This window comes from Octodon degus, unplaced genomic scaffold (genome assembly GCF_000260255.1).
Source record: "Octodon degus isolate 3935 unplaced genomic scaffold, OctDeg1.0 scaffold00153, whole genome shotgun sequence".
Lineage (NCBI taxonomy): Eukaryota > Metazoa > Chordata > Mammalia > Rodentia > Octodontidae > Octodon > Octodon degus.
Window position 1 is genome coordinate 6,088,977 of NW_004524729.1, and position 25,295 is coordinate 6,114,271.

The 25,295-nt window shown below is 57.4% G+C and overlaps 1 protein-coding gene across 7 annotated transcripts in view; it reads right to left on the reverse strand.

The window, feature by feature from the left end:
* Sbf1 (SET binding factor 1) overlaps nucleotides 1-25,295 on the reverse strand; it is a 30,701-nt gene extending 5,406 nt beyond the window's left edge. For 2 of the 7 annotated variants that reach the window (XM_023702460.1, XM_023702465.1), the window contains exons 1-36: nucleotides 19,461-19,578; nucleotides 18,652-18,737; nucleotides 18,217-18,354; nucleotides 17,906-18,070; nucleotides 17,715-17,825; nucleotides 17,048-17,153; nucleotides 16,782-16,914; nucleotides 16,564-16,672; nucleotides 16,374-16,487; nucleotides 16,183-16,260; nucleotides 15,797-15,910; nucleotides 15,600-15,728; nucleotides 15,421-15,519; nucleotides 15,136-15,340; nucleotides 14,935-15,047; nucleotides 13,798-13,947; nucleotides 13,386-13,454; nucleotides 13,148-13,306; nucleotides 12,805-13,073; nucleotides 12,557-12,729; nucleotides 12,410-12,483; nucleotides 12,140-12,335; nucleotides 11,815-11,942; nucleotides 11,319-11,497; nucleotides 11,090-11,226; nucleotides 10,784-10,991; nucleotides 10,265-10,461; nucleotides 10,041-10,178; nucleotides 7,486-7,563; nucleotides 6,953-7,134; nucleotides 6,684-6,863; nucleotides 6,079-6,180; nucleotides 5,815-6,000; nucleotides 5,607-5,733; nucleotides 5,408-5,538; nucleotides 5,107-5,337 (exon numbers count right to left, since the gene is read on the reverse strand). In XM_023702460.1, coding sequence (XP_023558228.1) covers nucleotides 5,107-5,337; nucleotides 5,408-5,538; nucleotides 5,607-5,733; nucleotides 5,815-6,000; nucleotides 6,079-6,180; nucleotides 6,684-6,863; nucleotides 6,953-7,134; nucleotides 7,486-7,563; nucleotides 10,041-10,178; nucleotides 10,265-10,461; nucleotides 10,784-10,991; nucleotides 11,090-11,226; nucleotides 11,319-11,497; nucleotides 11,815-11,942; nucleotides 12,140-12,335; nucleotides 12,410-12,483; nucleotides 12,557-12,729; nucleotides 12,805-13,073; nucleotides 13,148-13,306; nucleotides 13,386-13,454; nucleotides 13,798-13,947; nucleotides 14,935-15,047; nucleotides 15,136-15,340; nucleotides 15,421-15,519; nucleotides 15,600-15,728; nucleotides 15,797-15,910; nucleotides 16,183-16,260; nucleotides 16,374-16,487; nucleotides 16,564-16,672; nucleotides 16,782-16,914; nucleotides 17,048-17,153; nucleotides 17,715-17,825; nucleotides 17,906-18,070; nucleotides 18,217-18,354; nucleotides 18,652-18,737; nucleotides 19,461-19,563 — 5,097 coding nt within the window. In that variant the 5' untranslated portion in view covers nucleotides 19,564-19,578. Of the gene's footprint in view, nucleotides 1-5,106; nucleotides 5,338-5,407; nucleotides 5,539-5,606; nucleotides 5,734-5,814; nucleotides 6,001-6,078; nucleotides 6,181-6,683; nucleotides 6,864-6,952; nucleotides 7,135-7,485; nucleotides 7,564-10,040; nucleotides 10,179-10,264; nucleotides 10,462-10,783; nucleotides 10,992-11,089; nucleotides 11,227-11,318; nucleotides 11,498-11,814; nucleotides 11,943-12,139; nucleotides 12,336-12,409; nucleotides 12,484-12,556; nucleotides 12,730-12,804; nucleotides 13,074-13,147; nucleotides 13,307-13,385; nucleotides 13,455-13,797; nucleotides 13,948-14,934; nucleotides 15,048-15,135; nucleotides 15,341-15,420; nucleotides 15,520-15,599; nucleotides 15,729-15,796; nucleotides 15,911-16,182; nucleotides 16,261-16,373; nucleotides 16,488-16,563; nucleotides 16,673-16,781; nucleotides 16,915-17,047; nucleotides 17,154-17,714; nucleotides 17,826-17,905; nucleotides 18,071-18,216; nucleotides 18,355-18,651; nucleotides 18,738-18,925; nucleotides 18,975-19,460; nucleotides 19,579-20,223; nucleotides 20,303-25,064 lie in introns of those variants that run through there. The other 5 variants (XM_004642422.1, XM_023702461.1, XM_023702462.1 and 2 more) reach the window with 5 other exon arrangements.

Below are 25,295 nucleotides of genomic sequence, written 5' to 3' on the forward strand. Positions count from 1 at the left end.
CACAGGAGAAAAAGGAGTAAACGATAACAGGTAAATAACATGGCAACCGTAAGTCAATACATCTCAATTCTAACCATCAATGTAAATGGACTCAATTCAACAATTAAGAGAAATAGACTCGCACAGTGGATTAGGAAACAAAATCCAACAATATGCTGTATATAAAAACCAGGCTAGGCCGTGGAGATGGCTCAGTAGAATAAGCACTTGCCTGGCAAGCACAAGGGGCCTGAGTTCAATCCCCGGTTCTGCCAAAAACGAACAAAACAAAAAAACCAGGCTAAGGGCCAGCCAAAGAGCCCAGCATACTAAAGCACCTGCTGAGGCAGAGTGCAGCCGCCAAGGTTTGATCCGCGGTAGACCGTGCTTTCTCCTCCCCCAGGGCGCACTGAGATGGTGGCTGAGACTAGGTGTGGTACTGTGGCCTGTAATCCCAGCTCTTGGGAGGCTGACCACAGGTGGATCACTAGAGTCCGACATACGTAGTGAGACTCTGTATACCCTGTACTAAATACCAAAACAAACAACCAAACAAACAAAAAAACAGGCTAGTCAGGGCTGGGGAGATAGCTCGGTGGTCTCAGCACCGGCCTGGCAAGCACAAGGACCTGGGTTCAATCCCCAGTACCACAGGCTATGCTGAAGCCAGAACGCTGGGCACACCATCCGAACCAGAAGTGTGGTGCACGCCTCTAACCCCAGCGCTGGGGAGGCTGGCAGGAGGGTAATGATGAGTCTGAGCTGCGCAGCAAGATAATTTTTTTAAAAAACTAGCCTAGCCAGGCATGTCAGTGCATGCCTCTACTTCCAGCACTTAGGGGCTGAGGCAGGAGGGTCACCGAGCTCAAGCCTAGCCTCAACGGCACAGTGAAACCCAGTCTCAAAAAGGAAAAAAAAAGCTAGAGACACAGTTCAGTGGTGTAGTGCTTGCTGAGCCCCTGGGTGTGACCCCCAGCAAACACACACACACACACACACACACACACACACACACACACAGAGGTTTGTTAAAAGTGTAAATTTTGTGTATGCCTATAATCTTTAATAGGTTTTGGCTCTAATGAATGCATAAAACCATCATGGTAGTCATCTAATATGGGAGAAGTCCTTAACACAAAGTCCACCTTCCCAAAGACCACCTCCCCTTTCTTCTCCAACTTAGCCCAGGACATAAATTATTTTCACCCTTCCCACCACCTCAGGGAAGACCCCGTCAGCTTCCTCAGGTGTAACTAAACATCCCCTCCAAACCCCACCCCTGGCAACAGGCCATAAAAGCCTCAGCCTCCCTTTGTTCCAAAAAGAGAATTCCTCATCCTCCCCCAAATTCTCTCTGTGTCCTCAAAGAAAATAAAGCCCGTTCCTGCTTTCCTTCTGCCTGTTTCTCTGCTGCACCAGTTACCTGAAAAAACCATCAATGTGCACTCTGGAAGGCTGAGACAGAAGGATCACAAACTGACCCCAGCCTGGACAATTTAGTGACTTGGCAAGGCCCTGTCTCAAAATTAAAAGGAGGTGGAGATACAGCTCAGTACAAAGGAGCTGGGTTCAATCACCAACAGTGGGGAAGAAGATTTCAGAACTGAAAAGCACAGTATTGGGGGATGGGTGTTTGTTTTTTCAGACAGGGTCTTGCTATATAGTTCTGACTGGCCTTGAACTCACCACGGTAGTCCAGGTTGGCCTCTTTTCTTTCGGTACCAGGAATCAAACTCAGGACCTTATGCTTGCCAGCCAGGCACTTACGCCACTGAGCTATATCCCTGGCAAAACAATTCACTTTTTTTTTTTTTTTTTTTTTGTCCAGGTTGGTCTCAAACTTGTGGCAATCCACCTGCCTCAGTGTCACGGCCTGTGTCTAGACATCCCCCCAAAGCCTCAGGAAGTCATAGGTGGGCTTTTTTAAAGGTGACACTGGGATCCCTTCCTGTGCAATGCTCAAGGGCACTAGGATTAAGGGTGTGAGTGCTACCTGCGCTGAGTAACCTGGATAAAATCTAAAGGACAGAAAGAGCTGTGGTTGACCCTTGTTGCTTTGCTACCTTCTGCCCACCACGAGCTATTGCTCCTCTGCGATGCCCCTCTCTGCCTTGGAGCCAGCAGATTATGGATCTCAGCCTCCCGAGTGCTGGGATTATGGGCATCTGCACCAAGCTCACCTGAAAAGTACAGTACTTGAAATGCAACAGCAGAAAACCTAAATATAAGTCAACAGAAATCATCCAAAATAAACTGTAAAGAAAAGAGACTGAAGGAAAAACAGAAACAGAACCTCCATAACCTACAGCACAAGTCTTAGAAGGAGAGAAGAGGTGGTACAGAAAAAAAAAATTAGAAGCAACAGCCTAGCGTGTATTAAAGCGACCCATATTCCACACAAGGAAGCAAAGCAAGATGAACACAAAAAGGTACACGGACTCTCCCAGAAACCACCACTCTTTCTCTTCCTGTGAGTGGCCTGAGGTGACTTAAAAATTGTTCTCTACTCTCTTAATCCAGAAAACCCCACAAAACCATGTAAAACAAGAGGCTCAAATCTTCACGTTACTTTAAGAACTCGCATGAAACTGCCCAGGCCGTCAAGAGTATGCAATTCCGAAAGGCCACCAAATATCTGAAGGATGTCACGTTAAAGAAGCAGCGTGAGGGCTGGCCAGACAGCTCAGTTGACTAAAGCACCTGCTTAGGCAGAGCGCAGCGCTAGGGGTTCAATCGCCGGCACGCTGAGTCAGCGATTAAGACTGGGCGTGGTGGCGCACACCTGTAATCCCAGCACTTGGGAGGCTGAAAACTGGAGAATCACTCTGAGTCCGATCTATGTAGTGAGACCCTGTAGACCCTGTACACACTGTCCTAAAAATAAAACAACAACAACAATAATAATAACAATAATAATAAAAATAAAAAGCAGTGTGCGCCATTCCAGTGTTACAATGATGGAGTTGATAGGCGCAGCCAGGCCAAACAGTGGGGCTGGACACACAGGGTCGGTGGCCCAAAGAGTGCTGAATTTTCGCTGCACATGCTTAAAAAATGCAGAGTAATGCTGAATGTAAGCATCTCATACCCAGGTGAATGAGCACCCGAGATCGCCGCATACTTGTAGAGCTCATGGCCAGGTCAGCGCACCCAGGAGCTCCGTGCCACACAGAGGCGATCCTTCCTGCAAAGGAACAGACTATTCCCAAACCAGAGAAGGAAGCTGCACAGAAGGAAAAGACATCCCTGAAGAAACAAAAGCTTATGGCATGGGAATAAATTAGGCACTAAAAGAGAGAGAGAGAGAGAGAGAGAGAGAGAGAGAGAGAGAGAGAGAGAGAGAGAGACCTGATGGCTAAATGCTGAGAGAAAGAGAAAAGCTTAAAGAGACGGAGAGAAAAGGTGACATACAGTACAGAAGGAGATGAGTAAGACTCCTAGTAAGGAGCAATACGAGGCAGAAAAGAAGAGCACTGTCTTTAAGCTACTGAATGCAAAAAGCTGTCAACCCAGAATTCTATATCCAGAAAAAATGCCTTTAAAAAATAACAGAGCCCAGGCATGGTAGCACATGTCTGTAATCCCAGCACCCAGGAGGCTGAGGCAGAAAGATTACCATGAGTTCAAGACTACCCTGGACTACATAGTGAGTTCAAAGACCCTGTCAAAAAAGTAAAATACAGTGTACTAAGGATTACTCCTAAGAAGCAACCAGGCATGGTGGTACATTCCCATGATCCCAGCACTCAGGAGGCTGAAGCAGGAGGATCGATGTGAGTTTGAGACCACCCTCATCTACATCAGAAGTTCAAGACTAGGCTGGACAACACAGCAAGACTCTATCCCCAAAAAAAAAAAAATAATAATAATAATGAACGAACAAAAAGATACTACGGATTTCAGAGAAAAGGAGGGACCCTTTTCTGTTCTCTGAGCCTGTGGGTCACCTTTATCAACAAAACTAGGACTCCATGTGTCCCAAGCCCCTGGTTAATGAACAGGTGCCCCTGGGCCAGGCCCCAGATAAGGCCACACACCTGTGTATTTCCTCACCTAAACCACCACCTCCCAGGGAGGCAGAAATCAGTGGCCCCCTTTTCCACATAAGGAAGCAAGTGCTAAGGTGAACAGGTAATTGCCAAGGCCACACAGCAGCACGGGGGAGCGAGTGCAAATCCTTTCACGGTCAGGGTCAGAGGCCCACACCCAATACACACACAGCCCCTATAAAGACTCTAGTGGCTCTGTGCTCCCAAGTGAGACATCCAGCCTCTGCACTGGCCCAGCCATTATCCCCAACTGCCACCAACTCACGGGATAGCTCTCTGCCCTGTCCAACCCTGCTGCTGAGGCTGCGGAGGATGACAGAGTGAGGCCAACAGAGACCTGTCAACCACGGGCATCAAGGGGAAGAAATCAGAAGAGATGCTGCTCACTTCAAGACGGACAGGACAGAACCTCAGGGGTGAGGAACGGTTCCTAGGAAACGCTGTCTTCCCGAAGGCTGACCCCACAGGTCCCGCCTGAGCCACTCAAAGCCAGGCGCCATGCAGTGTGATTTTTCTCCCCAGAGTCCACGTGTTGAAGCTGGGTCCTCAGGAAGGTGGTACCGGAAGGTGGTGAAACTTGAAGAGGTGGAGCTAGGGGGAGGTCCTCGGGTTCTGGGGGAATGTCCGGGGACTGAGGTAGTGTCAAGTGTCAAGAAGTTGCGCTTTGGTCCCACCTGTACTCCTGCCACCGCCCTGTGCCATGGCAGGATGCAGCCAAGAGAGCCCTCATCAAACAGTGAGCTCCTGTAGACGCTGTGACGCTGGACTTCCCAGACAAAACAACATCCATCTCTGCAGTTAGCTTTTCTCTGGTGTTTCATTACATTGACAAAAAACTAACACACATAATCAGAAACCAACATGCCCAGAGAAGTGGCATGTCTGGAGACCCCAGGAGCTCATGACAAGAGCCTTCCCTCCAGGTCTGCCTACAAACATCCACTTGTAGTGGGGCAGGGACGAAGGGGCGCCCCAGCCACCCCAATACCAAGTAACTGAGCCAACGGGCTGCAAGGCTCCATGAGCATTTAGCAAGAGGAAGGAGAAGCCAGGCTGGCCTGTTCTGTATGACACGCACCTCCAGCAGGCGTGAGATGGCATCAGGTTGCACCCGAGGGCGGCTGTCATAGCACGGCCAGACCACACGGCGCCGGCTCTGAGGCGCACCCCCATCAGGCCGCTCCTCCTCTGAGGGCTCAGGAGGCCCCTGGGCCAGCTCCCAGTCATAGGGGGGCCCCTCAGCCAGCGTCTCCTCCGTGTAGAAATCCCACACCTTCAGGTTGGACACGTTGCTATAGGGCCGCAAGACCTAGGGGCAAGCTCAGGGTTATTAAGCCAGACTGGACACAAGTTGCCTAGCCCAGCCAGACCCTGCTCACCTCTGTGTCCTCAGGCGCATACATGTAGTTGTAGAACACGGGGGTCCTCTTGCTCAGTCTGTCCACATACTCCCACACAGACCTGCACACCAGCTGGCCCCTGCGCTCGCCCTTCTCCTCATACAGCAGCCCTGCAGAGGCAGCACTGAGCTCCAGCTCTCCCACAAACACCAACCTGCAGCCCCCAAACCCGACCTACCCAGCTCAATGCGCTCATAATCAGAGTCAAGCAGGAAGGTGCGGAAACGGCGGGATGCATGGTGGTAACCGAGGAACTTGAGGTAGAACTGGCTGAACTCAAACTCCATAGGGAATTGCAGGTGGACCTGGAGGCAGCAGAAGTCTGGGGTCAGAGGTCAGAGGTCAGGGAGCACAGCCCAGGCTAGCCCACATGGCCACCTGCCCACCTGGTACACACAGTCCAGAAACTGCAGGAAGACAGGAGTGAAGCCACTGCTCTGTCCAGCCAGGGTATGGGCCCCACGGTGGCTGAAGCGATGTCCAAAAGACAGCCACTCCTTCTCCACCAGCAGGCGGAAACCTTCCAGCGTGCGATAGAAGGGGTCCGAAAGCAGCTGCACCAAGGATACCACCTGCGGCACCACCACTGTTCAGGACGGCACCCAAAGACCCTGATGCCCTCCCCTCAAACCCCCGCACCTGCCGCGCACCTGAGTGGTGATGTCCCAGCCATCCTCCAGGCTCACCAGGACAGAGGAGCCCGCATCCAGGAGCCCCACTACGAGCACTGAGATCTCCAGCAGCTTGTGGATCTGCAGGACAGGCTGCCCTTGGACCCCATCCAGACTTGGCCTGACCCACAAGAGGCTGGCAGTGTCCACAACACCGGTCAGCACAGCACTGGACAGACACCCTGCCTGTGCTTTTAATAGCTGCCTGCCACAGCCCACCTTCTGGGTCCCCAGGACAAGGGGGTAGATTCAGAGATCCCCGAGGTTTACGCTGCCCTTGCACTCAAGCCTTCTGAAGTGCACCCTGCACCACTGACACAGTGCTGGTCCCTCACCCCACGGGAGAACAGAAGCAGAACACCCAGAGGCCACAGTCTGCACAGACATCTCTGCCCCGATACTCCACGCCCACTGCTGATCCACCTGCGCTCAGGGCCCCTAGCTGTCTCCCAGGCACAGGGACCCACGGTGGGAAGCAGCCATCATCCTCCTGTCCCCAGACTGTCAGAGAGGCAAAGCCAGAGCCCTTACACAGCTCTAGCCTGGCACCCAGACAGGCAGAAGGGCAGGGGCTGGGCACAAACCTGGATCAGCCATTCTGAGTCCTCCAGTGAGCGCAGGAAGGAGGCTGGGCCAGGCTCAGTGGCAGGGCAGCCTGGTACACAGGCCTTTAGCAGCTTCTTGAAGCTGGCCTTCACCTGCCGGGCCTCAAACACCTCAATAGGCACCAGCTCCCACTGCTGCAGGGGGTCCTGCCGTACACCCTAGAGGAGCCATAGTCAGGGCTGGTGAGTCATGCCTTGTGAGACATGCCCCAATCCCCCCACCTGGCCCTGACCCCCACTGCAATCACCTTAAGCTGGGCTTTATCCCCAATAATGTAGAGAGCTGCACGCTGAGGCCGCAGAAAGCCTGCATCAGCAGGAGCCCCATTGGCCTGGGGGGTGCTCAGGCCATCTCTGCTGGCTAGCCGAGAGCCTACATCAGTGCTGAGCCCGCTGCTGCGTCCGCTGACCCGAACACTGCCCCACTTACCTGTAGAGAAGAGACCAGATGAATCCCGGAGCAGGGCCCGGGTGCCACTTACCTCAGGCTGGCACTGCCTCAAGGAGAGGGCTGAGCTCTGGGGCAGGGTGGGTGTCAACAGGCCCAGCAGGGCTGTGCCAGGGAGAAGGGCTGGACTGCACAGATGCCACATTAGTATCTGGGGCAGGACTGGGGTGTCAGGCAGGTAAGGAACCGAGCTAGAGGAAAAATCAGTTATGCTAGTCTGTCACAAAGGGGCCGTTAGTGTCAGGTATGGAGGGAGACATTAGTGACCAAAACAACTCAGTTCATACTGGGGGCCAGCAGCACCAGGTGAGGGAGGAACCCCTGGTACAGTACCTCGGGGTGCAGTCCGTCTGGAGGCCGAGGCCGCCATGGGGTTGGACAGCGTGGTGACCCTGGCTCTGGGGCTGGGCACTGGGGGCACAGCAGAGAAAAGGCTTAGGCCTGGCCCAGGCCCGGGGAGCCTTCAGGCCAGAGGTTCCCACATGACCCAAACTTGGACCCTGGAGCCAAGAGAGGTCAGGGCAAGCCCCTGATCTTGGGAGACAAAGAGCCCTTGTCTGGACCGCACAAGGGCCACCCCAGCCCTGCCCCAGAACAGGGCTGCAGGGCTCCACGCAGTAGGAGGGCTTGGCACTCAGAGACCGGGGTTCTCTTCCTAGTGCCTCCTTTCTTCTCATCATGACAGTTCTGAGCAACTTGTTCTCAAGGTCCTCCCTGAAGGACCTGTCCTTCCCATACTCTTCTTCCCTGGCTCAGGAAAGGGCCCACCAGCTAGATACTGCCCAGTCCTCTCAGCAGGGCCCACCCAAGATCCCAGAAGACACAGCAACATGGCACCTGAGGAGGAATAGGTAGGAAAAGAGGCTCACAAGCTTCCTGAAGAGGGAGAGATGAGACCTGAAGCAGTTCAGTCCAGAATGGACAGACTTCTAGGCTGGGGCTGTGTGGCCTGGCCATGAGACCTGAGCGGGGACTGAGAGGCAGCTGGGTCACTGGGCCTCAGTACCAGCCCACCTCAGGCTCACATAAACAGAAGTCTCTTGCGGGACACAAGGAATGCAAGGCAGTGTCCCCATCCACTGTGGCAGTCACTGCACGCCACATGCAAAAGCCTGACACAAACCATACTCTGCCAGCATAGTCACTCAGCTCATATGGACAGTACTAGGACCAGGGAGGTGGCCCCAGGAGCAGGGAGTGGTCACACACCCAGGGGACACCACGGAAGCTGTAGTCAATGATGTTGCCCACTAGCACTACTCAGGACTGGTAGGGGTGAAAAAGCTAGAAGCAGTGACCAGAAACACACAATAGTACAGAAAGCAAGTGCTCCCAATGAAAGTACATAGCCAGTCAGTGGTACCGGTCCCTGGGACAGCGGCCCCTGGGGATCACAAAGGCAAAGTCACTGCCTGGTCCTCAGTTGAGGACCCAGCACATGGTGACAAGGAGCCAGGTCACATGAGGAGCACAGAGCACAGATGAGACCACACGCTCACCAGGACATGAGGACATCCCAGAGGGAGGGCAGATGGCACAGACAAGGACCACAGAGCTGGGTGTCAGCGCCCAGAAGCCAGGGTGCACAGGGAAGAAAGGCAGAGACACCCTGCAGGCTGTGGCGTGGCTCTGCTGCGCGAACTGCTCCTGAGCCCTGTGCACCCCACTCTGCTCCCAGGAGCAGGGAGAAAAACATACCCTGTGAAATCAAGGGGTGGAGTCAGGGGATGAGAGCTAATGCCGCAGTGTCTACCACCATCCAAACACCAGAGTGGGCCAGGACAGCCCCAGCTTCATGTCTGAGTGGCTCATGCACAATCCCTACGTGGGTGCTGCCACTGTCATCAGCAAGTAGGACAGGCTGGGCACGTGAACCTGTACTCTGTAGGCTCTCCAGTGTGGAAATGCGACATAAACATAGCCCACACAAGCAGGTGACACACTACTCCTGATGTGAGGGCAGAGGCCAGGGCTGCAAGTCTAAGAACCAATACCCTAGCAACCCAAGATCCCAGCATCTACTAGCTGGGCCAAGAGGGTCAACTAGACAGGCCTCAGGAGCCAGGAAAGAACAGAGTAGATGGGGCCCAACATGGGAACCAGGAGGTGGGGGATGGAGGTGGTGTCAGATGTGGAAATGGGGTCAGATGGGGGAAAGGCACTGCCAAGGGGTCGGGGGGTGCAGGCAAAAGAGGTAGCTGTCTTGGAAGGAGAGCCCCAAGGAAGAAGGCCACCTCCTGCTCCAGCCCAGCCCTCCTTCTCTGCTCTACAGAGCTACCCACATGGCCTTCAGGCCTGCGTCTCACTGGCCTGGAAGCGTCTCCCTGTGTGCAGCCCCACAACTTGCTTCCCACTCACCACTGGACACCAGCTGTTGCCCAGCATGGACAGTGTAGACATGACTCAGCCCAGAGCCAGTGAGTGCCTAGCAAGGCACCTCCTTGCAGAAGGTGACAATGGGTCCCACACCCATGGGACAGAGAGAAAAACAGTGGGGGAAGCTGGCCAGGTCAGCTGAGTGCACATGAGAAGGAATGAGTGACAGTGAAAGTAACACAAAGAGGAGGGAAGCCAAGCTGGCTGAAGTGGCATCTGGAAGGGGCTGGGAAGGGACACAGCCAGCAGCAAACAACATCGCCTCTACAGGTGCTGCGGTCCAGGAAAGGTGAGGAGGCAGACAGACGGTGGTTACGGCAGGCCAGATGGCAGGGAACTCACCTGGCCTAGGCAGGGTTCCCACCTTCCCACAGTGCCCAGGGGGGCCCTCCTCCTCCCACACTCATCCCTGACCAAGCTCACTTCTGCCCTCCGCTGCCCACCGCAGGTGCTGCTGTTGTCCCATCCAAGTCCCACACCCATGTCTACCTCCTGCCCTCAAGTGCACTCACCATGACTGCCCATGTGGGCTGAGGAGAAGCCACTGAGTGTGTTGCGTCCTGAAGCATCAGCGTAGCGGGGCATGGAGCTGACCACAGCCTGCAGGTACTTCTCCTGCTCCACACTGCTGGAGTCCGCCTGCGATTGGCCTAGGCGAGGGGCAAGAGCTGGAGGGAACAGGTAGGGTAGGCTGCAGAGAGTGGGTGGTAGCCCAGGCAAGGTGTGGGAGGGGTACCTGGAGAAGGCGCATTCTGGGCCTTGAAGAGACCAACCACACCCTTGCCGTGCAGGCCCCCGGAGCGCAGCAGCACAGCCTTCGAGTGCCCACTGCGCCAGCAGACCACGGGGAAGCGGTTCTGGCGATAACAGCGGGACACACGCTGCAGGGCGTTGTCCTGGATACTCTGGGGGACGATCAGCAGCCCTGGGTAGCTACAGGAGGCAGGGGCTGTGTGAGGGCATCTGTAAAGCCTTGGCCTGTGCCCACCCTCAGGGACTCAGAGAGCAAAGAAGAGGAGTGTAAGGTGGTGACAGCAACAGGAGCAAGTTCACAGCTCTGGGCACAAGAAGGCCAAAGACATTGACATTCCAAAGCTCCAGTGTGCAGCCAGGTGCCCCATCAAGGCCTACAGCCTCCTTGCCAACCCTCAAGCCATGGCCATGCCCACATTAAGAATGGGAGAAGCCCCAGCGCTGCTCACCGCCCCACCTGGCCCTGACAGCATTTTCCCGGCATGCCCCAGCTGGCCCTCACCTGCGGCAGATGGCATACATGCGGTTGACCGGGGAGATGCGAAAGGGTTCAGACTTGGCCCTGCTCAGACTGCTACTCAGGGTGCCCAGGCCCAGGCGCTGGTAGTCACGGCAACACGCCCGTTCCACCAGGCTGCTCATTGTCATGCGGTCTGAGGGCTTTAGGGCTGAGGATGGAGTCAGCGTGCTGGGCTCCAACTCCTCCGACACTGCAGGCACAAGGAGTCATCACCCAAAGACCATTCAGTGCACCCGTCCTCTGTGGGGTGGTCCCTGAGGAAGACTATCTGGGATGGCCCACGCTCACCTGAGATCTCGTCCTCCTGGTCCTCAGGGGGTGGCTGGCTGTGGTGCTCCCAGCCTGGGGGGCTGTACTTCTTTCGAGTGACATGCTGCCGCCCCATGGTCTTCTTGGCATTCTTTACCAGGTTCCGGGACAGGGTTCTGGTGCAGAGGGCCCACAGAGGCTAAAGGCCACAGAGGTGGCCAAGCATACTGCAGGTGCGGCTGCCCTGGCCCTGATCCTGGCTACTTACTTGAGAGAAGGGCCCTTGTCCTTGGCAATGCGGGCTGGCCTGCTGGGCGTTTGGGTAGAGCCTAGCGTGAATGCGAAGGTGCTCCGTATGTCTGGCGGGTACCGCAGCTTATGCAGCTGCTTGCGGAAGAGCTCAGCACTGTCGGACCCCACCTCCTCATCAAAGGCCATTTTCAGCAGCTATGTCAGACAGACAGACACCCTCATGGAGTATGTGGCCAGCAGCCCCTCCCCAAAAGCAATATTGGTGAGCACCAGGGGCTCCTCCTCATGGCAGCCAGGCCACAGAAGCCTCGGGAAGGCCTGGTGCCCACACTGACTCACAGTGTGTAAATGGGGGAAGTTCCGGTGGCTGCCCAGCAAGGCTGAAGCTCACACAGCACACCCAAGACACAGACTCGTGGGTCAGCACCCAAGGGGACAGCCAAGACCCCAAATCAAGGTCAAACGGGAAAAGGCCACTGTACCAAGAGCCACGCATGGCCCATGCTACCAACCTGGAATGTGCAGGAGCGCAGCTGCAGCCCATCCTGAAGGAGCTGGTCCACAGGGGTCTGCACACTGATGCGCTTCTCCTTGGTCAGCGCAGCCAACGGGAAGGAGCGGACCACCACCTGTTCCCCCACTTACAACAGGCCAAGCAAGTCAGCATGGGAGGGGAGTGGAGCGGTCACAGACCTCAGGGCACAGTTATGGGGTCCTGAGGGGGTGGGGAAGGACCAGACAAGAGCCTGTCTCTCACAGGGACCCCTCATCTCTGAGAAAAAGGAAGGAAGGGCAAGGAAGGGACCCCCAAAGACCTATAAGGGCAAGGAGACTCACCCAGAGGGTCAGTGGGCATTCCCGTGAAGATGACCCGGTACGTGGTGAGGAAGACAGCGCCCTCTGCCGGGAGCAGGGCAGGGCCCCCTCCGCTGCCGCCAGTGCCCTCTTCGCGGCCATCTGGCAGCAGGTAAACTCGCAGGCCATCCAGGACACACTCCTCTCCAGGCAGCAGGCGAGGCCGGAGCAGCTTGGGCTGCTCAGACATAAACAATGCCTCAGGACAGTGTGAGCGCCCTGGTGCCCACAGCCGGCCTGGCCCCCACTCACCTTCTGGATGGGAGGCAGCCTTTTGCTCTCACGGTGCACGGCCTCCAGGGTCTCGATATGCATCTGCACGATATCTGAAAGAGAGCAGTTCTCATGGCGAGCCCCTGCTGCTGCCTGCCTAAATGCTCCCTTGCCCAGACCTCATACCTGGCACCATGACATGCAGCCCCTTGAGGTGCTCGCTGGTGACCCCACTCTCTGTGCAGACCTTGTCCACAAAGCGGTTGATGAAGCGGACCACGGCCCCAGCCACATCACAGGTCTCTGCATCCTCAAAGCCACTCTCCGTGTCATAGCTCTCAGCCACACTGCCCGCCATGCTGGCCGAGGAGGGGGCGAGGCTCAGGCCCTGCCTACTATATGCCCCGCCCAGGCCCGCCCGGGCCCCGCCCCACCTGTTGGTGACCAGGCTGTTGCTGGCACTCTCGAGGTCCCCCAGGCCTGCCCGTTCCCGCAGAAGGCGGCTCTTGCTGCTGTCCAGAGGCAGCAGGAGATAGCTCATGCGGTTGGCATAGTGGATGGCCTGGCTGAACACTGTGCTCTCCTCCTTCTGCACCAGCTCCTGCTGCTTCTCTCGGCTCAGGGCTGGCCACAGGCGCCTCTGCTCCGCAGCCACATCCAGGGCAGAGCGTTCGTCCTCCTGGGCTGATACCTCCGCAGCCTCCTGCCAGGGCGCACGGTGAGCAAACCAGGGCTACACAGACCCAACCCCACCCAAACCCAGAAAACCCTGAACACCTGGGAGGTGGCTCGGTCTTCAGCAGGCTCCAAATAGAGGGCCCGGATGTGGGTCTGCACATCCCCGTAGAACATGGCCTCCCAGAACTGTGGTGTGCTCCACACCACATGCTCCTGCACACAGCTGTATGCAAACTGTGTCACCCCTGGGCTCAGCTTCTGCAGAAACAAACTGGGGAGGTCACCTGGATGCAGACAGTTAGGAAGCAGGGAGGAGGTCCAGGGGCCCTGTGCTCACCCGGCAGAAGGCAGTGACCAGGGGCAGCAGAGCAGCTGCAATGCCGTGCTCATCCAGGGAGGTGCAGTCCTGTGGGCAGAGCCAAAGCCTGTGGGGGCCCCTCTCCTCCAACACTGCCCACCTCCAGTCATCTGTGTCGACCACAGGTCAGCACCTCTCACCAGGGTCGCCCGGAGCCATGGCTTTAATGCCCCAGGGCTAGAGGAGGCTTCAAGGTCAGCCCTGTACCCACCCTCAGTAGGACTCTCCTCACTTCCAGCACTCCCTACAGCGCCAAACCCCATCCTCTGGACACAGCAACCATTCCCTGCACCCCTCTCCACTCACCACAAAGATCACAGGAAGTTGTAGGGAACTCCTGCCCACTCCCACATGCCACACCACTGCAGGACAAGACCCAGCCTGGCCTCACCTGCAGGCAGCAATTCATCATGCGGACAACGAAGTCGAACTGCTGGTGGTCCAGAACTGCCCGATTCTGTTGCACATGGACATGCAGCTCCTGGGCGAGGCAGCGTCGGGCAGCACGCCCCTTCAGGGCCCTCAGCACAGCTGGGAGCAGCTGGGGGCAAAGCAAGGGGAACACGGGCTGAGGGTCCCCACCAGGGTAGACCAAAAGGAGAGTGCAACAGGTCGCAGGAGCCCAGAGCCTGGCTCCAAGCATAGACAGGAGACCAAAGCCACATGGGCCAGGTATGCTCAGGTGCTGGGGTTTACTGCCCACCAAAGACTGAAGCCCCCACATGAGGACAGGGACATGCGACGATCTGGCTGTGGCTCCAAGCCAGTGTGGATACGTTCTGGATGCCAGCCCTTGAGGGCCCAGGGCCACCAGGCCTGCTGGGCCTGAGGAGCTCAGAGTCACACAGCACAGCTCAGGCACAGAAGCCTGTGACTCACTGTAAAACCATGGAACTCCATGGGGACTCAACACAGACAGGGAGGAAGGAGACAAACTGGCTGCCATAAAGGACCCTGTGTTTCTGGGACCACCATGGAAGGAAGTAAAAAGGGCAAGTGGGTTCTCATTTCTATAAATTAAAAAAAAAAACCCAAAACGTGCAGGTCTACACTCCTTCAGGAAAAGGATGCACAAGCAACATAACAATGAAAATCTTTAACGTCTTCTAATTTACTCATTCATTTACTCATTCCATATTAGCAGATAAACACCCAGCATTCCCACTGAGCTATACCTCCAAACTTTTTTTTTTTTTTTTTAATTTGAGATAAGGTCTCACTAAATTGTTAAATTACCCAGGCTAGGCTCAAACTTGCAGTCTTCTTGCCTCAACCTCCTGCCTCAGTGCTAGGATTAGAGGTGCATGCCATCACACCCAGCTAAAGCCTTATGATTTCTAAAAACTGATGCCAACCCCCTCAATGAACCTTGCCAGGAAGCGTGTCCTGTTGGCAACTAAGGTCAGGAAAGGAGACTCAGTGTCCACTACACAGAACCTAAAGCACTGGAGGGGTTGCACCTATAGCCCTGAGCCCCTCTGAAAGCTGGTATGTGGCCCCAGCCCAGAGCCCTACCCCCACGTCTCACCTTCTTGGCCTCCAGCATTTTCGCCTCAAACACATAGGAGATACAGTTCCGTACCACCTCCAGCCGCCGCGCACTGTTGACCTGTGGCCCGCTGCACCGCTCTAGTATGGCCGCTGAGGAGACAGGACATGCTCACCCTGACCTGACCCCACACTCAGCCTGGGCCGAGCCTGAGGCCTGCTCTCCCGCCTCATTACGCACTCATGGGGGGTCCTGAGGGCACAGTGGTCTTCCTCTCAGCCTTCACAGCTGGGGGTGCACCCTGCATCTTGGCCGCAGCCTGGTCCACAATCCACTGCACAGTACCCTCATCCAGCCGGGGGAAGGGCCGGGGTGCCCGCCGCAAATGGCTGGCTTCACCTGGCCGCTGTACCTTGTGCATCGCCACAGCAGGGTATGGGTTCTCCTAGGGGAGAAAAGGCAGGCTGTGGCTGCAGGACAGGAGTCAAGGTAACGCCACAAAACCCCTCATGCTGCCCGCCATACATTCTTATAGAGCTGCTCTGCCAGTTCCTGGACATGACGCAGGACACGCTGGGGGTGGTTCTCATCTGCACGCATCCGTGCTACCTCGTGGGCTACCAGCTGTAAAGGGTGGAGCAGGAGACAGAGTGAGCCAGGGGGAAGGGAAGGAGGGAAGGGCTGGGCAGGGGCGAGGGGCGCACCTCATCAAAAAGGTCTGTGGGGCGGTAAGGAACCCCGCGCTCTGACACGAAGCCTGCAAAGGCCATGCCCTCCAGCACCTTCATGAGGAAGTCATCCTCCATCAGCCCACGCTGGCCTAAGAATGCTGCCTGGAGAACACCAAGAGTCAGCCCTGAGAGACATAGAGCACCCCTTACCCCCACCCCTGGCAGCCTACCTTGTGGAAGCGGATGACGGGCTCTGGGTGGATGCGTACGATGTGCAGGCACCAGCGGTAGCCCTGCAGGAGCTGAGCGAAGAGGCGCAGGAAAACAGCACGCAGCTCCTTGTCCTGGAGCACAGGGCCATGGTGGGCTTCTTCACAGCATCCCTTCCCACCCATCTTGCCACCCCCCAATGGCCACAGGACTCCTCCCTGCAGCCTTGCTCCTCCACTGCACCACCCCACACCTTATGCTTGTCACAGCTGCTCTGCACTCAAGCTTCTTTTGGTATCAGCTAGAGGGCAGCCTGCAGGAGCTTGCAGTGGGCTCGCTCTGCCCACCCTGCCATCAGGGGCAGCGGACCTAAATAGCATCCCAAGAGGAGCATCAACAACCCCACCTGCATCTTCAGGGAAGAAGTGGACACCATGGAAGGGGGGAAGGCAAGATCAGCCAACTCTAGCTCTGGATCCAGGACCTGCAGTAGCAGAGGAGGGACATGGAGCTACATGGCCAGCCTCAGTTCCCCTGCTGCTGGGTGACGACTTCCAAGAGGCCCGGGCTCCAGCCATACCCCTGCCCCATCCTTACCATGCTCAGCACACTATGGGTCTGGCTTTGCAGTGGCTCTGGGAGGGGTGGAATGTGCACACACTCAGGGACAGCCACTGTCCCTCCATCAAGGTCAGCAACAATCACGTCCAGCTGTGGACCAAAAGCAGCAAGTGGTCAGGGACACACAGGCTTGGTCAGCAAGGCAGACACACACCATGGCCCTTACCAGTTCCTGGGTCTCTGCCTGGAAGGCCGCATTGACCCCAATGATGAAGGGTGTAGGTGTGCTGAGGACCTCCAGCAGCTGAGCCGGCAGGATGGGTACGTAGGTGAAGCTGCAGCAGGCCCCAGAGGACACAGTGAGCCCTGGAGGGCAGGGCCAGAGGGTAGGGCCGGGCAGAGAAGCCAGGAAAGGCTGGGCAGAGGGTCTGGACAGACAGGCACCTGTATCTGAGAGGGAAGAGCAGAGCCAGGAGGCCCCTGCAGGCATCTGCAAGGCGCTGGTAGCTGCGGGACAGGAACAGGACCTTGTGCTCCGTGAGGGCAGCACAGAATAGAGACAGCACGTTGGTGATGCCTGCGGGAAGAGGACGAGGGTGGTGAGGGCCCTGCATGCCCTCCCCAGACACACACTGAGGACCTACAACCTCTGCTCCTCAGCCACACACAGGAAGTTGGGGAGGAGGGGCAGGGAAGATAAATGGGCTCACCTAGCTGGCGGAAGAGCAAGGCCACGCTGCAGCGGCTGACAGGCAGCGAGTCGGCCAGTGGGGTCTGAATGACCTGCCGGTCACCAGCTCCCAAAGAGATGGTTCTCTGTGGAAAGAAAAGGGTCAGAGCTCAGCAGCTTAACCAAACATGAGTCAGCCCAGAGCTCAGTGGCCCCAGGCAAGCCCTGATGTACTGACAGAGTCCACAATAGGACTGGCTGGGATGGCTAGAGGAAAAGGCCACACCCTGCCTCTGCTGGCTTAGTAGTGCTGCAGAGAAGATTCAGGGCAGGGGTGGCTGCCTCTGACCTGGGGTGGGGCAGGGCCTGGGTGGGCAGAAGAAACAAAAGGGTCCATACCGCTCCTTCCTCAACAGAGTCCAGCTGCACAGGACAGACAGGCAAAAGGACACAGTTAGATGCCCCCAGCACACACAGCACACAGCCAGGAACAGACAGCAGACACGATGTCCAGAGACAGGACACACCCAAGGACCAAGAGGATAGGGATGTGAGACGCCAGCCCAGAGAAAGAGGTATGAAAGCGAGAGCCAAGAGCAGGGAGGGACAAGAGAGGACAGCTCTGCGAGCAGTGGGCTCGGGAGCCCATCCCCACGACCACACCAGGACCTGTGGCCGTGAGGATGTTGGCTGTCCCCAAGACCCACCTGTGAGCCCCCAGCCAAAGGGACGGTACATGTTAGCAGGTTCCCAATCACGCTCTCCAGGCCTACGTTCAGGCCTTCCACGTGGATGGTGTAGATGAGCCCGAGGCTGTTCTACAATGAGCAGACGGAGATGACAGTCAGCCAACAGGAGCACCTTACACCTTGCCGCCCGTCGTGGTGTCCCGTCTCACCCTGAACACCTCCGTGTGGTCCAGTCTCGACACCAGCACTAGAGTCTTTGGAGCGAACAGCTGGCCAGGCTGTGCTGCAGCTGCAGCTCCAGGTGACAGCTGCCCCCAGCCTCCCTCATCTGCCTCCTCCTCCCTCTCCGAGGCATCCTTGGTGCCCACTGCTTCCTGTAGACAGAAGCCCGGGTGGAGGACAAGTCCGGCTAAGATAGACTTGGGCCTGGATGAACTGAGGCCTCCTCTAGTTCATCCCCTGGGAAACATCCCCAAGGCAGAGGGAGCTGCCACACGCCACCCCCCAGCGCCCAGCTGACCTGGGTAGGCTCCACTGGCTCCCAGAAGGTCAGGCAGGCGCAATAGTGCCGCTCAGAGTTTATGTCAGTGAGGACAGCAACAAAGAAGGTCGGTGGGTTCCTCTCAGGACACAGCTGCCACCCACTAGGCTGACAAAACTGTGGGAGGGCAGAGCAGTCAGCTGTCTGCACCCACACCTGCAGCAGCGGGGACACCCACCTGCCCACCCCCTGCCTCAAGGCTCCAGGGCACAAGGACAGTGGCTCACAGTGACTGTGGGCCACCTCATCTCCTCGGCCTCAGCCCCTCTGGGTATAAGAAACATGACAGAGCCTCTGGCCGTGCCACCAACAGTGAATGAGAGCACAGCACAGTGATGAGGACACCAAATACCTGCCAGCCACCCCACCCTCCACCAGGGGTCTAAGGCTCTGGCACTGGCCCTCCCCACTTACCAGCTCTATGCCCTGGGGGAAGGGGTTGTCCTCCCAGTCTTTCTCGGGGAATCTCTGCAGGATCTGGCCCTGGCCTTCCCCACTCCCTGAGGACAAGAGCAGGGGGTCAGAGTTTATGTCAGTGAGGACAGCAACAAAGAAGGTCGGTGGGTTCCTCTCGGGACACAGCTGCCACCCACTAGGCTTTCACACCCCACTGGCCCAGCCATCAAGGCCCAGGGTAGAAATATGCCCCCTCTTCTGGTACCAGATCAGTATGAGCTCCCAGACCCACCATTTCCCCAAAATGGATTATGGCTGGTATCCATACACCCCCGAAGCCTCAAGCAGCCAGAAGTGGGGCTTTTTCAGAGGTGGCTGGATCTAGTGTGTGATGCTGGGATGGATTCATGCTGCAGTGCTAGGACCAAGGGCACTAGGATTAAGGATATGGCTGTTCCCTGTCCTAAGTAGCCAGGATAAGATAAAAGGGATAGAAAGCCCTTTAGCTCCCTTGCTTGCTCTGCCACCTACTGCCCACCACAGACTGTTTCCCCTTTGTGAAGCCCCTCTGCCATACCACCCTGCCCGGGAGCCAGCTGATTATGGACTGAAACCTCCACAAACTGGGGAGCTGAAAGAAAGCTTTCCTCCCTTACCTTGTGGGTGGTTGGTATTTTACTGCAGCAATGAGAAAGTAGCTATGACAACGGCTCTGGGCAGACAGGCCACTGGGCAACAGCGACCCCTCAGTTCAGAGTGCAGAGAGCAGCACCCAAGTTCCCCCTGCGCACCTCTTCACCCAGGTCCCTGCCAGAGCCTTCTCTCACCTGCTAGGCCAGTCCAGTCTCTTGAATGCGGGCCCCTCCATGGGAGCAGCAGCCCAGATGAGAACAGCCCTTGGCGTCCGCCCCCACAGCCAGGTCCCAACATGGGTCCTTAGCCTGACAACCCTAGCAGCCCACTGGGCGAAGTGCAACAGAGCTTCCTGTCGCTTACCTGCCCTGCACCCACACTGAGGGTGCCCAGGACACACTTTCTGTAACATGGAGTTCAAAAAGAAACCTCAGTCCCCTTGTGTGTGGCTGGGGGGCCACTCAGGTCCATGGCACTGGTGACAGAAACAGACCCCAGCCCAGGTTTCCGAGGACATCAGCAAGGACCTGTCCTCTAAGTGCCTTGCCCATCCCCCAGCTGCCATGCCCAGGGCACTGCTTCTACATTCAGGCCACACCAGTGGGGGAAAGGCCTTGCCTGCAGTCACCCCTGCAGAGCCAGACCAGGAAGCATGCTGAGGGCCACCACTGAGCCCAGGGAGATTAGGGCAGTTCCTGGAGGAGACTGCTCCATTTTCCATAACGACTCAGAGAGGAAGGAGCAGGGGATGGTGGGAAAGACAAAGGCCTGCTCACGGTCCCCTCCCAGAGAAGCTTGGCCACCACCCCCTGCTTGGACCAGCAGAAGCAGCAGAGGCAGGCGGAAAGGCCACGGAGCTCAGCATAAGCATCCTCATGGACCTCACTGAGTCCCAGAACCCACCTCACATGCAGCCTCCTCAGGCCTTCAGCCTCACATCCACCCAACCTGGCCCACCTGACAGTGAGGCTGATCCCAACAAAATGACAGAGGCAGAGCATTCAGCCCTCAGGGTCATGAGGGCCATGCCCAGGCCATGCACACCAGACAGGTCGCTGCTGCACTGAAGGTGTGTGTGTGGGGGGGGGGGTGTGTGTGTGATGAGAACCGATTCTGACTCACAAAACCTCAGCTTCCTGTCCCCTCCCCCACAACACTGCTGCCTGCAGGGTGACAGGCAGCAACTATGAGGGGACAGGTGTCTGCCCACCTACACACACCCACGCACCTGCCTGCCCCACCAAGAGGGAGCTCCCATGGGGTCCCTCCAGCCCCACCCCAAGGGCCACCCTGACAGGCCTGGGCTGGCTGGCACAACACTCCTAGAACGTGGCTCCTCCCCCCACCTACTCCACCAAGGGCCTCCTTGTGCTCAGCCCCAAACCACCATCTGGGCCCAGCCCTGGCTGGCACCCAGGGCTCACCCAGTTCTTGCCACGAGGCAGCAGGCGGAGGAAGGAAGAGGGAGTGTGTTGACAGGGAGAGCAGCCTCTGCTCTGAAGCCTCTCCCAAGGCCAAGCGGGGCAGGTGGCCTTCAGAGGGCTGCACTGCACAGAAGGGTGGTCACCATCCAAACCACTGCCACCCCACTCATCTCTACTACTGAGTGTCCCCCACATGAGGGGGACACTCCTTCCCTGTGCCCGTGCTCCCTTGTTTTGGCTGCTCTCGGCCGCAGCCCGGGGCAGGACACTTAGAACCTCCCCCCACACCACCCCCCCCCCAACAACTGCGCACCTGTCCAAGAGCTCTGGGCCTGGCATGAACCGCAGACTGAGCGGCCTGCTGAGTGCATACAGCTGGCTGCTGCGTGACAGGCCTCCTCACACCCCGCAAGCAAACAGGTTCCTCAGCCGGAGTGCAGAGCAGCTCCTGGAGCCTCAGGCTCCCCGGGGACCCAGAGGCCCTCCTGAGACAGGTGCACCCTGGAGAGGCCCTACAGCTCTGGCCCCTTCCTGGAGACCCCAGCCTGCATCTCAGCTCGGTACCATCAGGGCAGGCTGCAGAATAAAGAGGCTCTGCCAAGTCTCCCACCCACTGAAACCCTGTGGTTCTAAAGGTGACCTGCAGTGAGGAGCTGAGCTCCTAACCCCACCAGAGGTTGACAGCAGGGAGGGCACGCTCCCCTCCTCACCCCACAGTGGCCAGACTGATTCCAAGAGTCAGTAATCTTTAGGGACCCAGGGGGAAGGCACCCTGGTCCTGAGGAATAAAGAAGTCCTCTTTCCCTTCCGCTCTCGAACCACAGGTTGTGGGAAGCACTCAAAGGTGGCGTTGAAGCTCCTGCCCTCAAAACTCCTCAGCGAGAACTTCATCTACTAGTCAGCTGCATGCAAGCCACAGGCCCAAAGGGCAGGCTGGCCAGCAGGGGAGCACACACACGCATTCTGTCATCGGCTGGCAGCACCCCATCCCCAGTGCCAGGCTCCGACGCCTGGAGAGCTAGCCAGGCCAGCGTGCCAGGGTGCACTGTGAGGAGGCAAAGGAAGGCACCGTCCTCCAGCTGGCCCACCACACACCCACTGTACACACAGGCCATCTTGGCCAACTTCTGCCTGTGATAAGCCCAGCTATACTATAGAAAAGGAAAGAAGGGCAGCACCTCCTGCTGCTCCATCTACCCAGACCTCAGTGAGTAGGCATGCGGCCCGAACCCAGTCACCATGGAGGTCATACAGAGGGGACTCCCAGCTTCTCCCATCACTCTTCTTAACCTGCTCCCACCCCACAGTCAGCACACAACAGCTCTGAGCCAGACCTTGGACCCCAGAGGGGGATTGGGAGGCAACATCAGCCATCTCAAACAGCCCCAACCTGCTCCTGAGGGAAGGCAGGAACATGGGCGGGGACAGTAGCTGGCGCCTAAGAATGCAGCCAGCTCATCACCCAAGAATAAAAGAGACCAGGCCATAGGATGGCAGGTCTTTTTCTCCTGATGCTGAGGGGTCCAACCCCTCCCTCCCACTGGTTGTAAGGAGGCTACAGGCCAGGTTAAGGCTAGGTCAGGTGCCTTTTCTGCTCCCAAAACTATCTTAGCACTGGCCAAACTGCACTAAATCAACTAACTTCTGTTGGGAGCTGGGCAGGGATAATCTGCCTGGTTCTCACTGGCCCCCAAAACAGGCCCAGGGCACAACGGTGCTCCCTGACTCACCAGCTCAGGACTGTGAAGGGCCAGCTGGTGCCTTCTGAGGCGAAAGGGTCACACACACAGCCCTAGCACTTTTCTTCCTCAGCACCCCTTCCAACCTCCCCAGAGGTTGCCAGCTTGGTAACCACTAGCAACCATGATGTTGTCTCAGACAGGACTTGACCCAAACCAAGAAGCTGAGATACATCCAGTACCCAGGCCCTGTGCAAAGATTCTAGGGAGGATCTTCAAATCCAGTCAAAGACAAGCTATTCCCCGACTCAATACCCCTCAACCAAAAAGCCCTGCACTGATACCCCACCTTCCTAGGCCTGATAAAAACAGTCCTCCCCTCCTGCAGAGGCACCTTAAGCCATCTGTGCCTAGAAGTGCTCACACACCTGCTGCACAGTGAGTAGCCAACAGACACCCTCCACTTCCTAAAGTCCCACAAGAGTGTGTCCACATCCTCACACAGGTTAGGTTAGAAGCAATTGTCCTACCTCTAGATGAGGAAACCGAGGCACAAAGAGCTGACCCACAGCCCAAGATCACAGAGATATGGGGTGGCAAAGCGAAGACAACTGATCCCCAGCCTACACACCCCTGCGCCCATCCCCACACGTAGCCTACCACCAGGCTCTTTATTCAGCCCAGCGCTTGGATCCCTAGCTGTAGGTTTGTTTTTCACAGGGATGGTTAAGGCCTGTCAGAAATGCAGTGAGGCTGGGTGATCAGCCAGCAGCTGACAGCCGCAACCTCAGAAGGCAGTGGTTAGGGGGCTCCTTGGTCCCCCACCCTGTCTATGGTGGACAGCTTAGAAGTCACTCCTTCAAGGAGAGTGGACACCCTGGGCCTCAGTCTTTGATCCTGCCCTGCTCAGAAATCATGAGATCAGAGAGGCCTGACCCTCTCGGATCCAGCACTGAGCACACGTGCCACAGCCAGCTTCTCATGAAGCCACTTGTGCCCCGTAGCAGTCACCCTCACCTCTCACCTCCCACGGCCACCTTGCCTCCTACCTGCTTCGGCCTGCAGCCTGTGACTCTCCTTCATCCTTCTCCTCCAAGCACTCTCTGTCCCAAAGCCCCTGCCTCAGAACCCCGCACAAGGCTACTTGCCCTCAAGCAGGTCTCAGCCAGCCCTTTTTCCCTGGGTATCTGTACAGTGCTCTGCTCCAGCTGCTACGGCCTCACTGACACACGGTCCTGGTCCTGAGCAGACAGCACTCCTTGCTAGGCCCACTGTGCACAGAGGAGAGGAGGTGGAGGAGGATGTGGGCTCTGCCTTTGAGAACAATCTCTGAAGGGAAAGATGTGCTCACGACGGAACCTGAAGACATATACTTGAACAGACGAAAGCAGAAATAAGTGCATACCAAGTGAGAGAGCACTAAGCATGACCTGGGGTGAGGAAGATACTGACGACCTCACCAGTGTGCAGGGCCCACTCAGGTACAGGCTCAGCAAGAAGCAACACAAAGAAGAGAAAAGGTTTAGGACCTGGATGGTGGCAGTGGCTCCTGGGCTGATAAGAAAAAGAACAGAGCTGAGAGGGCACATCTCCAAGGCAGGATGCTTGCCTAGAATATGTGAGGCCCTGGGTTTGATTCCCCAACACTGCAGGCATGAAGAACAGAGAAGGAGAAAGATAGAGGGAACAGAAAAGATAATGGCATGGGGAGGACTCCACTTGACCTCCCAGGAATCAAGGGCTAGCCCTAGCCTCACCACATGGCTACCCCCAACAATACACTTCCCCGTTGCAACCAGGATCGGATGGCCTGGGTCCAAGTCCCAACCAGCTTAGACCTGCACCTGATTCTGCTCTATAGACGAGGGCAGCATCAAGGCAACTCCAGTGGGCTCCTAGAAGTGAGGTCATACAAAGTGCTGTGCAGGGCCTGGCACACTGAGCGCGCTCCTCAGAACCCCAACGCCAGTGTCTCCAGGCCGAGTTGAGGTCATCATCAGGCTCTGCTTTTTCCTAACCCCCGCCCAAGGGCTTTCAGACACAGGTGCTGGCCCCAGACCTGAACCTCCCGGACACTGGCTCCAATGACCACACTGGACACTGGCACACAATGACCATCCAGGGCTTGGCCTGCAGGGCCGGGACAGTAGGCCCGTTGCCAAGAATGCTCTTCCCTGGTCCCAACACGTCTGACATCTTCCGAGGATGACTTCTAACTCAAACGCTATCTCTCCGCGAAGTAACTAACCACTGAACTCCACCTCCTCCGTACCACACCAAGTCTACGTGGGACTTCGGCTCTGACGGAGCAGAGGAGGGGCTGGCGACACGAGACCCCTGGCCGCGCAGCTCAGCACCACCACACAGCCGGCGGCCAAGGGAGCAGCGCCCGCGCCGCCCTGCCGACAGGGAGCGGGTGAGGCTGCGCAACCCGGGAGCCCGTCCACTCCCACCTCCGGGCTGCAGCGGCGCGCCCCTGCCCACCTCCGCCCGGACACAGGTACCAGGCGAGGCCGGCTCCTTGCGGGCGCCCGTGGCCGCGGAAGCCACTTCCCGAGCCTCGGCGCGCAGTCCTGCCCCTGGCCTCTGACCCCGTCACCCGGCCCGCAGCCCAGTCCCTCCGCGCCTGGCCCCTTCATCCGCCCTCGGTCCCCAGGCGTCCGGCCCCGGCCCCAGCCCTTAGCGCTACACTCACCGCGCGGGTGCGGCCCGAACGCCACCAGCACAAAATAATCCGCGAGCCGTGCCATAACGAGAGGCGCGGGGAGGCCCGAGGGACGCGGGCGGGCTCCGCGGCTCGGGAACTCGACGGGGGCGCGCTCATGGCCCGGCGCCGGCCCTGGGCCGCACACCCCGGACTCCCCGGGCCCGCTCCGCCGCGGTGCTGGGCAAGGCTTCCGCCGCCATCTTCCCAGCCAGCCGGCCC